Here is a 12142-nt window from a genome sequence, read left to right as displayed (position 1 = left end):
TGGAGAAGCGCATGGAACAGCTCGCGGACGAAACCCTGGAGACTGGAGACCGTCCCCGTGCGTGTGCAGATATCCGTGACGAGAAGGGCAGTACTCTGCTCGCTCTCGCTGCACAGTACGACCACGTGGAAATGGTGACCATGTTAGTCTCCAAGGGTAAAGCTCTCGAGGTGCAGGCGCGCGATCTCGCTGCTGCTGGTTCATCATCCGCTCAGAAAGAGGCTGCAGCACGAACAGCGATGCTTGCTCGTGTGTGGAAAGTTAATGTAAACTCTCGCGACTGCAGAGGCTGGACACCCGTTGCGATCGCAGTCTTCCACGAGGCGAAGAGGAGTCTGCGCGTTCTACTTGACAACGGGGCGGATCCCAGTCTGAAGAATCAGTACAACAAGAGCGCCTACTACTTCGCCAAAGACGATCTCGACGCAGCCAACAACATCGTCAAGTCCAGAGCGGAGGTAAGTGCTTGTACACTGCGAGGGTTGTGCGGCATGAGAAACTAACGTTGAATGCACTACCTGTAGATTCGCCAAGTGTTGATCGACTGGGAGAACGAGCATCGCCCTGCTCCAGTAGCGCCCGTGGCACCATCGCCAGAGAAACCACCACCGAAAGCAGGCAAGTCAAGCCCCAAAAAGGCTGCTGCTAAGAGCCCGAAGAAAGCAGGGCCAAGTGCAGCAGCTCCAACAAATGCCTCCAAGGCTACCACCGACTCCAAGACCAAGACGACCAAAGCTAAGAAAGCAGCTCCCAAGTAGAGCGATCAGCTTTCCCCAAATCTACTCATATCCATTGTTTATACTGACCATTAAAACTGAGGAACTTCAATCTGTCTAGGTACCCACCCACATGCACGACTTAGTCGCGGTCGATAACACCTCGGCTATTGGCAACAGCGAAGGCCAGCTGCTTCGCGAGCACGGCCTTGCTGGAGTAAGCCGGTAAATGCAGCGTGTTCGTGCAAGTACGCGCAAACGGCAGTGCGCGATCCACCTCGACATTGTCGACCACTCGGCGGACAACCTCGAACGGTGGCTTGAGCGCCTGGAAGCCACCAGGCGGGAGGTTCGGGCAGCCAGTCGCATACAGCAGGAAGGCTCGTCGTTCTGCGCTTGGCATCTCCTCCAGCACTTCGAAGAAATACTGCACTGGCTGACTGTCCTTTGTGTATCCGTGAGCGAGCTTCGTGTCCTTCAGCAGCGATGCTACAGTCCAGTCGATGTCCTTCTCGCCGCAGAGCAAGGACAGCAGCTCCGGAACAAACAGCAAGCGAAGCTTTCCTAACGGAAGCACCTCACCAATTCCATCGCGGAACGCCAGCACCTGGGCACGGATGCCTGAGTCCAGCCACAATTCCAAAACGGCACGTACGTACAACGTCAGGTTGCTTGCAGTCACAGCGATATCTTCACCACCAGCAACCAACGGCTCCTGTGATAGCGGGTCGATAAACGTGAAGCCCACAGCATCCAGCCACTCTTCCACGTTCATCTGATCAATTTGGACGTCCTGTTCCCCTGCTGCGAGTCTTTTCGAGGCCTTGCACATTGAATGTAGAATACGCCCGTGGCTTAGGAAGATGTCGCTCAGCTCTTCCAACCCAAAACTTTCGCCAACCACAAGCTTCATAAACTGGGGCGACAACGGCAACGGGAGCAACCGCTCATCCATCAGCGCTTTGCCCGCTAGTCTCCCCATCATGCGAAAGCGCTCCACAAGTTTTGGGCTTGGAGTGCGATGAGGGAACGGGAACAAGCCATTGGAATGGCGAATCACAGCTACATCGTCCGCAATATCGTCAACAGCATCAACTCCATCGCTCCGCCGAGCTGCTGCTTTCGCAGCCTCAGCTTCGTCGTCTTCACCGGGGATCCAGTATCGATTCTTATGATTCTCCACAACCGATTGAAGCGCGTGCGCAGTTGTTGAGTAGAATGCCGCTGTCACTCCTGAACCGTAGCCCTTTTCGCCCACAAACACCACATCCAGGATAGCTTTGCGCTTTGCGTGCATCTTCATCACAGCCTCGGCGGACTGCAGTATGTTTTCGCGATGTACTTTGACGCGCTCTTTCGGGATCGGTGATATAGAGATCTCCTGGTTGTAAATCCCGCCTCCCACCATTGAAGAGGTTGAATCGCCGGAGCTCTCCTCGATGTTCAGCTGGTTGCGGAACCAGTGCAGCGAGCGTGTGCAGCCGAATGACGTGGACCGGAACAGCTTTTCCCGCAACTCGCGCGGGAAGAAAAACTTACAATGGGTAACCAGCGCATCGCACCAGGACGGATAAATACCACTACATATGGAGAGCACATCTTGCATCTGTGTCTCCAGCTTATTATACAATCGCGGGCTCGTCCACAATGCCTCATCAAGCGCCGTAGGATCCGCGCGAAATTCGAATAAATAGTGGAGCAAGCGCACCGCACTTGCCACCGAGTCAGGTACAGCGAGTCCGTCACGCGAACTCGTCTGTGATGCAGTGATTCGGCTAAGCCAGCGCGACGCATCTGTAGCTCCGATCGCGTTCATATCATCAAGACACACCATTCCATGTGACAGTAGGCGGATCGGAGGCTTGGACTCCAGAGCTGCCAAAGGCTCCGGTAACTGCACATCAGAGCTCATCGTGTTTGAGTTGGAAGGCGATTGAGTCTCCCACTCCACTTGGAAGTCGCAGTAGAGTTTGTACGTAAGCTTCCAGGGCGGCAAAGTTGCATCCACAGAAGAAATTAGGCTCCCGGATGACGGGTTACCTCCGGTTCGAGCACAATACTCTTGACGTAGATCCTCGACGCATTTCAGAACATTATGGTCTCCAGGGAATCCACGAAGCACCACAGGCTGCCGAAGCATTTTGTTGCCGGGTTTCCTGGCAGCCTTGGCTCCAGCGCTATCGCTGCTGCTGGGTGAATCCTTCTCTTCATCGTCGCCACTGCTGCCGCGAGACACACTAGCGGTCAACGATTTTTCCGAGTAACCACGAGATCGCAGAAACTTCAACAGTTGCTTCGACTTTGCGCCATCCTTGCATTCGTGCACCATGAGAGAAACAAAACCATCTGCCTTCAGCAAGCACCGCTTCGTATCAGGGTCTGCAAACTTTGAGAACATAACGCAATACTTGGCGTTGGATCCGGGGTGGCCGTACTTGTCTGGACCACGCAATGTCACCATAAACACGATAAACTTCTCAATATCCCACGGAGCTCCCTCCACTACAGTATTCCGTTGAGCTACGGGCGAAAGCTTTCTCCGCTTCTTTTTCTGTGTCGATCCTGACCCAGAGTTTCCACTGAACGTGTTGAAGACATCAAGCAGCGCCTTTTGGGCGCCAGCTGTGGCCTCGTACTGCTGGGTATATGGATTTAACTGAATAAGGAGTGAAGTTGTGGCCACGTCTTTGCTCATCTTGGATTTGTCAAGACGCTGCAACCCAAACTCAGACGAAACGATAATCCGGTCCTGCGCTCCAGTACTAGCATCACACTTGCGAAAGCCAACCACCAGGCTAACTTTCGGCAATTGCGTACAAGTCAGTTTAGGCTTGGCGCCTTCTGGCTTTAAATACGCCAGTACGGCTGGGGCTTCACTGGGGTTTGGCGACTTCTGCTGTCCAGTCGCATCAGTGCTATTGGGTGCAGATGCTGACGTTTCTTCCTCGGTTTGAACTTCACTGCTAATCGGCTCGCTGGGCGACGAGTTGGATCCGGACTCTTGAGCAGCTCTTGGAGCTTGCTCTGATGAAGTATCAACATCGTTTGGTGCACTCGAACCACTCAGCGTCGAATGGCGAGATATCAAATTGCGAAGTTGATCCATCGCCGAGGAAGAACCATGTCTGCCTCCAAGTCGATTTTGCTGCAATGTTCCAGCTACCCTTTCAAAAGCACGATGAATAGCGGAAGTACTGCTGTCTTGACCACCACGTCCATCAGAAAACAGTCTGCTCGCTCCACCGCGCCCTGACGCCATCTGCAGCGCCGCCAACAAGCGCGAAGGACCACGGCCAGACAAGGCGCCCCCATCGTTTGCAAAGTTCAACACTCTATCTTGATTGACCTTCACAGTCAGAGATGGTTGCGCTGATCCAAACGAGATTTCCACAAGAACAGTACTGGACTCACGGATCGACTCCAATCCTGAAGGGAAGCTCTTGATTTTGCCGGCTACGCACAGGTCCTTGATCGAAGATTCAGATGGCGGCAGCACCCACACGCGATCACCCACGCTGCCTGCCATCAAGGAACTATCGCGAGCTGGGAATAACCGACGAATACTCATCGCCTCGATTCCACCACTCTCACCTCCAGATTTGGGAGTAGAGCTCTGCGGTGGCGGGAAATGAACGCGCTCCTTCTTCACACGACTTTTCTCGATATCGGAACTGACTTTAACGTCCAATAACCTGTTTGCGGGGCTAGCCGTGCCGTTAGATGAGCCGTCGTTACTGTACACGCGCGTGACTTCTCCCAGAGCGCCATCCACTTCAACCACGCTGCCAACTTGGGGTTGCAGAGTTCGAGGACGAAGGCAATCGGATGGTACCTTGCGGATGATACGGTTGTCCGCCAGTAGTTTCACAGAGTGCGTGGTCTGCGCCGCAAGCACTTCTTTGCATGTGTTATACTTTTCGTCAGCCAGCTTACGGACTTCTCCCGAGTCATTGACCAGCACTGCCGCATACCAAGCGCCCCGAAGTTTTGGCATTTTGAGCACTCCGGAATTTCTTACTTCAACGTGGCAGGCACCTTCGGTATCGTGATGCTGACGTTGCTGACCCGACGAGCCCGACGATTTGCGTTTCCGCTTATTGGGCTTGCGCTTCTTTTTGCTGTCTGACGAATGCCCACCATTGTCGACGGTATCAGGTGACCCGAAAAGTGCTAGATCCAACGAAATGCGCTCGTACACGTCGACATTGCCAATCAACTTGCACTGAGAGTCATGAAGAACCATTTCAGTCAGATCGTCGTTAGATCCACCAATCGGTTTGACGAGGTGGTGAGACCGTGTATCGTCATACCCCACAACCAAGAACTTCCGCCATTTTCCTTCAACCGCTTTCTGGATTGAATGCCCCACTAAATTGAGGTACAGCAGAGACAAATCCGAGTCGATCACTGGCATGCACCGGGCGATCGTTCTCTCAAAAGACTGGAAGTGCGTCAACGGTGAAGTATGGATCGATTTGCCCTTCGGACGACCAGCAGTGCCTCCATAAGATCTGCCACCAGCATTTCTGTCACCAGGCCTCATAAATGCGACCTTTAGCTGTCGAGTCAGGGGGTAGAGTTCTCTTCCCTTTCCGGTGTTGAAGGAAACCAGCGGGAAAGTTTCCTCTTGGGTAATGATACTTTGCAGTCGAAAAACCATATGCTTCAGTGCAGTAGGATAGCGCTCCAAAGCCCGCATCAGCGCCAAAGCTCGAGCTTCATCAAGCTCCCCCTGGGGCAAAAGGTACTGGAGAATTGCCGGCAGTAGCTCCGATTGCTTAAACTCATACGTTGTGATGGAGTTCGGCTGCTCAAACAAATCCACCAAATCCACCAGAATCAGTTCTTTTTCGCATGAAGGCGACGAATCCGTGAAGTCCTTTAAACGTCTCGCAAGATTCTTGAGCTTGTGGAGATGAAGCATGCCGCTTTCAAGCATATCCGCGCGAAGAGATTTCAGCAAATCCAACCCTCTTCCAAAAATCGTATCACGCGAGTTGGAAGAATCTCCAGAAGAACTTCTAACCCAGCACGCCGATGCATCATTCAGCTGCTCGATCTGCTCACTGATGCCCCTTCTTTCAATCTGGTGGAAGATGGAAGATTCCTTTGACGATTTCCTGATCATCGCTTGCAAGATACGAACAGCTAAAATAAAAGACGGCAAGTTAGAGCTGGGAGTGGCTGACCCGGTACCCGACCGAGTGGTGTACGTTGCCGAAGGCAGCGAAGTCGGAACAGCAGTGATCTGCGAGGATGCCGGATCTGAGCTCGACAGGCTATGCTTTTCCCCTTGCAGTAAGAAATGGACGGTATCCAGAATAAGCACCACGTCCGTTTCTATCAAAGCACGAATAAGTCGAGATGGGGCCATTTCCAGCACGCACGCCACAGTAGAGATAACCGCGCGCTCCACGTTCTGGATGTCCATATCGTGCAAGACAGCCAGAAGACATCGAGTAATGGCTAAACTAAAATCGTAGACCTCGTCGGGAGAAGCAGCGAACCCTTTTTGCTCAAGCACAGTAGCATCATTCGAACAATCCTTGTCGCTTCCACTCGATGCACGCTCATTTCTGGTCACGATCGCACCGCCGTCGCCATTAGCAACTTGCTCATCCTCCAACTTTACCTCTGAATCGGTTGAGTTATGGCGACGTCGCCTCGAAGCTTCGCTTGACATTTCATCGTCGTTGTAGATCATATCTTCATCGCTAGACATTCCTTCGTCACCCATGTCCTCATCACGAGGGTCCACATCATCATCATCGTTATAATCCATGTAGTAATTGTCCTCACCTTCCAGCTCATCGTCATCCATTTCGTCATCCTCATCTCCATATTCATCTTCGTGATCTGACGGATAAAACCACGCCCGACTCCTACCACCGGAAATGTCATCGCTCTCCGACAAGTCGCTGTCATCATAAGCTCGCATGCCGGGAGCTCGCTGATGAAGCTCGAGCAGCTTCTTCATCGGGGATGGGACAGGTCCCGATGCGCCGTCCCCACTTCGTGTGGAGTCTAGCGAGTTGACTACATCCATTACAGTCTTCTTTTCTCGATCCTTTGCTTGCACGCGTGCTCCACATTGCAGCAAGAACGCAGCAACGTCACACCGTCCTGTTCTGGCAGCGACGTGAAGGGCGGTGCCACCGATTCCTACCTGGTGGATGTCAGCGCCTCGCTTCAGTAGAAGCCGCACCATCGCAAGCGACGAACACTCCACCGCGAGATTGAGCGGCTTGTCAATCTCGTTTCCTTGAACGTCGAAAATCTTCGGGAAATTCAAGTCCGCGCCATCCTTCAAAAGAACATTAACCGCAGGCATGGAATCTGCTCGAATGAAGTCTAGCAGTAGTGTTGACAGCACATCGGGGTCCGGTAATGAGTTCAACCGATGGCGATTGCGGCGGCTCCGAGGGGAGCACGACGCAGATCCTTTTCCGCTGGACCCATCCATTGAGTTGCGATGAGAGCTGGTCAAAGAATGCTTTCTGCAGACTACTCGAGTCAGTGTGGCTGTAAGTTTCAAAACATTGGTCCGGAGGGCTGTCGACGATGACTGAAGCAGCAGCAGCATGCCACTAAACAGATCCGAGTATATCTTCTCATGGACGAACATACTGACGAGCTGTGATCGGCTGTCAAACAAATGGAGCAGCAGGGACACCATCGCAAGACGAGATTCTTCCGACTCGTCGCTGTTCGCGTTAACCACAACAGCAACAAACTTGCGTAGCACGTCCGGTGTAACCAACTTCTCCATCACCTCAGGGCGATCATGAGGAGTCCGATGAAATACCAAGAGCAAACATTTTGCTGCCTTGACGTGCAAGGGAATGTGGTTGTGTTGAAGTACATGACGCAAAAAGGTAACCAACTTGATGGCAAGCTCCAACGTGAGTTCTCCCTGCTGAACCGCTTTCTTTGGGGACGCAGCCCACGAAACTGTCGGCTTTTGGCCGTTCGCATTGCGGCGTTTGTGGCTCGGCTTTCCACTCCATCGCAATTTGAAGCAGCCCTTCTGCAAGACACCGAGAGCCGTCATCAAAATACTCGGATGGAATCCGCCATCTTTTTCTTCGTCTCCATCCACTAGACTCGTCAGGAAATCCAAGTATCCGACAAAATTCCCGTCCGCTAGTAGCTCTCGAAGGGCGAACGCTTCGGTGCTGCACATGCTCGACAAACCGCTCAGACACTCCTCCACAACCATCCGCGCACTCTTTGCGTCTCCAGAGCTCACGCTACTTGTGTCACTCTTCTTCCAAGCGAGAAGATCCGTAATATACAGCCCCACAACCTCCACCATCTTCGACCGCGCGAACATGTGCCGGTCCATCTTCATCAGATAATTCATAGACTGCACCGCCAGAAGCCGAACCTCCACCGGGTACGTCCGCTCCTGAGCGCGAAAAATATCCACCAGCACTGTCAATAATTCTGGGTCTTTCGCGGTTTCCGACGACGGTCCAGCGCCAAACCCGCGCATCAGAAACGATGGACCATCGGCCCACTCATTGTCCGCCGACGCGTCCATCATCGCCAGCGTGTGCGTCAAAGTCTGCAGCGTATCCACGAGCCGACTGCTAGTTGGTTCCAGCACCAGCTTCTTGAGCTCGTAGATCGAGACACCGTAGGCCATCCTCGCTCGCTCCTGCAGCTTCTTCTCTCGCTTCCGGCGCTTGCGCTTCTTCATCAGCGCCTGCTTCCTCTCCTCTTTGTTCTTCTTCTTCTCCTCCTCCGCAGCTTTCCCCGTCTTCCGCGCGATCTTCGGCCGTTGGGCGAAGCAGTTCGAGCACGCGCGTCCAGCCGCGAGCGAGTCGCAGCTCCTGCAGATCCACGTGTCTCCATCTTCATCATCTTCTTCATCGTCGCTGTCGTCGCTGTCGTCGCTTGAACCAGAAGACAGCGAGTCGCCGCCCAGCGCCTCCGACAGCCGCGCGATGGACAGACCCGACGCCAGCGGCGGCCGCGGGTTCAGCGTGCCGCAGACGCCGCACACGCGCATGGCCGCCGGGTTCACCATGGTGCAGGCGGCGCAGCTCCACTCCGAGGCGCCCGTGAGCGCGCGCGCGCTGGACGCGGGAGGCGACGGGTTCGGCGTCTCGCACATCTCGCAGAAGCAGCGCGACGCCTCGTTGAGGAACGTGCAGGTCGGGCAGCTCCACTGCTGTGGGGTCTTCGTCTCTTCCTTCTTCTCCTCCTGCTTCTCTTCTTCTTTTTCTTGTTCTTCTTGCGGTGGGTCCTGCGCCTTGCGCTCCTCGTCCTCGCTGTTGCGGCTGGCGCTGCGCTTGCGCCCGCCGCTTCGACTGGGCGTGGCCTGCTCCATGGGCTGCTGGCTGCGCTCCGACCTTCTCTTGCGGTTTTTCCACTGACTGACCTGACTGGGCGAGGGCGAGTGGGTCATGCTAGGTACGAAGCAGAATTACAGAATCGGAATTACTAGGGGGCGGACTTCAAGGTCAACGCCTGCAGTTTGGCGGTAGGTCTAAGGGGAAATGCCGCTGGCTTGGGGGTGGAAGATGGAGACCGTAAAGATATTCCCGCTCATTGTATATTTTACAGGCATTTTTTTTCCCCATGAAAGTCTGAAGGAACGAGTTGGTTCTGACTAGTGGCTTTGAGGCGCCTCTTGTTGCTTCGTGGACGTGGAGTTGAAGCTTGATGAGGAAGGAGGTTCCTCGGTCTCGCCACCTTGTCTCCAAGCTCAGACAACGAGTTGATCCTCGTATTTTTATCGACGAGCATTGCTGTGGGGCTGCCTGGCGCATGCGGAGCTGGAATTAGCGTCGCTGGCGGTTGTGCGTTTCCGTTTGATGCGAGTAGCTTGCTCCGAAGGCGCTTATTCACTCACCCACTCACTCACAACTTCATGGCGTCTTCCGTGCGGCGAGGGAGCGTTGGGCTGGACGGCGCCGAGTCTCAGTACTGCGACCTCTCTGGGCGAGGGCTCACCTCGGGGCAGGTCGACCGCACCCTTCGCGTGTTTTCAACGGCGGACACCATCGACTTGTCCAACAACGACATCGACAAGGTCCCGTCGTCGATCCCTGCTGAGGTCGTGACCCTGGACATCTCCTTCAACGTGATCGCCAGCCTCCACGGTATCAAGCGCCTGAAGTTCGTGCAGGAGCTGCACCTCGCCTTCAACCGCCTGGACGACGTTAGTATACTCGAGTTCTGCCCCCGACTGGTTCGCGTCAACTTGAGCGGCAACAGGTACGCGGTTGCTGTAGCCCTTGTTACAGCGACAGCAATCAACTAACCGCTGGAAGTATACAGGCTGATGAACACGAAAGGTATCGAGACGCTTGAGTATTTGGAGAACCTGGATGTCTCGGACAATCTGATCGAGTAGTACGTGCGCGAACTGGGGTGTTGCGTGATGTTGCGCCATCTAACAAGCCGTGATGGTGTTGTTTTCCTTCAGCCCTGAGGCGCTGCGAGCCTTGTCGATGAACCAGAACCTGACTCATCTCACGATTCGAGGCAACCCTCTCAGCCAAAAGCCGGGATATCACGTTCCCATGCTCGATATGATTCCAAGCTTGATCATGCTCGACGACAAGAAGATGCGCAGCGCCGTCAAATACAAGACGAGAGAAGTATCAGCCACCAAGTCCCTATCATACTGTAAGGTAGCAGCATCCGAAAAAAAACCGCTTCTGGCATAACTCGTTATTAACTCGAGTCCCAATGTTTAATCTTGCAGCGCGGATCTATGACGATAAGAAGCAGTTTGTGATCCACACGCAAACTCGGCCGCGTCCTGCCACCACCGTCCAGCCACTACTTCCAGGAGATCCCGCGTCAAAATACGACGGCACAATGTTCTTGCCACCTCCAATCGAGCCTACTCACGAACGCGTTCGAGCGGGTCTTCAGAAATACCAGCAGGGTACCGCACCGATATCGCCGCCACCAGCGCCGATTTCTCCCAGCATTACCACAAAAGCTCCCAACTCGCCATCGAAATACCGTGCTGCGCCCTATCTGAGCATGTACGATCGGCTCGCTCAGTCGAATGGCATTCCTGTCAACAGACCCGTTGCTCCGTCCATCAAGCCCATCTTGGATCCCAATCCAGTACCAGTTCAACCTCCTGCTGTAGTCTTGGCGAGGCCACGCTGCGAAGATCAGAATGCCGCTGCTCGGTTACAACAGGCTGTCACCAAACCTACGAAGGAGGTCACCAGAGGTAAGCATCCATGCCCGCCTGTCTCTTATTGTCCGTATGCACCACACTGACGATTGTTCATGCTGCCGCGCTGATAGGTTGCAGTACCCCACGAAAAACAGCAACTCCTCGTGGCACTGTGTCTCGCCACGATCGCTGGCAGGAACCACAACAACAGCACCGGCGAACACCGGCAAGCACGTCCAGCTCGTCAGTCAGACGCACGTCCGTCAAATCTGAGGCTCCATCCTCCTCTGGACACACGCATACTCTGGACGACAAGCAACGGAATGTCTTGAGCGTAATTCAAAACCTGATTCAGCACAAAAGACAGACGTTAGCGACCCTCGGAGCGCAGAAGGTAGGAGCAGCGGGTACTCCAACTCGCTCGCGCGAGTACAACCTGGCAGGCCAAATCGTGCGGTAATCAGTGGTCAAATAAATATCGGATTAGGATACTTCTTCTATCAGAGGCCTACAAGTTTTAACCAAGATCTGCGTCACACGCCTCGGCACCAAGTAACTCCATGCAGTTCACCGCCGGGAAGTAGTGGAGGCGATCTCGAGAAAAGTCCACGTATCGGAGTTCTCCTGGAGACAAAATCGCAATATCAACCTCGTGACTTGGCGGACGCGTTGGCAGTCGAAACACGCTGGTGGCTGGTGGCTGCAGGTCGCGAAAAACTCGAGCGTAAATAATTCTATCAGCCATCAGCTCTTCCAGCATCGATCGCATGTCCTGCAGACTGAAAACCTTCCGCATCTTTTTGTGGACGGCGGTGTCTTGTATGCCTGGGCAGCACATTACGATATTCACCACCTTGCGCTTCAGTTTGAGAACCATCTTTGTGTTAACGCTGCCATCCAAATGAAGCCATGGACGTGCCACAACTGTGTTGCCCTTGTCAAAACGGAAGTGCACTTTTTCCGCTGTTGAGTCGCTCGTAATTCGGTACGGGTGCAGCGTGTACAAATCTGCAAACTCCCGCAGTATAAACCGACAGTGATCATACCCGTTGACCTCAAGGACTTTTCCTTGCCGGATCATTTCGTCCAATTCTCGTTGGATTAAGACGCGAGGTGTAGTGTTGCAACTAGCGTTAAGCCCAGAAACAGCGTATCTGGTGCTCAGCTCGTTGAGTGTCACGCCTGCTCCAGTAACTTCGGCTAGCGTGATTGCCAGCCACGACCTCAATGAATACTCCGCTGCGTGTTTCCTTCGTCTGCGTTTCACATCCTTCCC

At 53.9% G+C, this 12142-nt stretch overlaps 4 protein-coding genes across 4 annotated transcripts; 2 read left to right on the top strand and 2 right to left on the bottom strand.

Annotated features, from left to right (window-relative positions):
• Positions 1-858: 858 nt before the first annotated feature.
• PHYSODRAFT_312207 (hypothetical protein) lies at positions 859-9051 on the bottom strand (the record flags this gene model as incomplete). The annotated part of the gene is made up of 2 exons (XM_009523087.1): positions 859-5561; positions 6069-9051. The coding sequence occupies 2 exons, from the start codon at positions 9049-9051 to the stop codon at positions 859-861; spliced, it is 7686 nt and encodes a 2561-aa protein (XP_009521382.1).
• A 543-nt stretch (positions 9052-9594) lies between these two features.
• PHYSODRAFT_486918 (hypothetical protein) lies at positions 9595-9987 on the top strand (the record flags this gene model as incomplete). Its single annotated transcript, XM_009523086.1, has 1 exon — positions 9595-9987. One exon carries the CDS (start codon positions 9595-9597, stop codon positions 9985-9987), a length of 393 nt encoding a protein of 130 aa, XP_009521381.1.
• A 21-nt stretch (positions 9988-10008) lies between these two features.
• On the top strand, positions 10009-10808 carry PHYSODRAFT_445729 (hypothetical protein; the record flags this gene model as incomplete). The annotated part of the gene is made up of 3 exons (XM_009523085.1): positions 10009-10079; positions 10153-10355; positions 10435-10808. Coding segments are annotated over 3 exons (648 nt in total), but the record flags the coding sequence as incomplete, so codon positions are not given.
• Positions 10809-11383: 575 nt separating this feature from the next.
• On the bottom strand, positions 11384-11947 carry PHYSODRAFT_483806 (hypothetical protein; the record flags this gene model as incomplete). Its single annotated transcript, XM_009523084.1, has 2 exons — positions 11384-11515; positions 11585-11947. The coding sequence occupies 2 exons, from the start codon at positions 11945-11947 to the stop codon at positions 11384-11386; spliced, it is 495 nt and encodes a 164-aa protein (XP_009521379.1).
• Positions 11948-12142: the final 195 nt, after the last annotated feature.

The sequence above is a fragment of the Phytophthora sojae genome (genome assembly GCF_000149755.1).
Source record: "Phytophthora sojae unplaced genomic scaffold PHYSOscaffold_2, whole genome shotgun sequence".
In the NCBI taxonomy this organism is placed as follows: Eukaryota; Oomycota; class Peronosporomycetes; order Peronosporales; family Peronosporaceae; genus Phytophthora; species Phytophthora sojae.
Note: the sequence above shows the minus strand (reverse complement) of the source record. Positions and strands in the feature narration are given on the sequence as shown.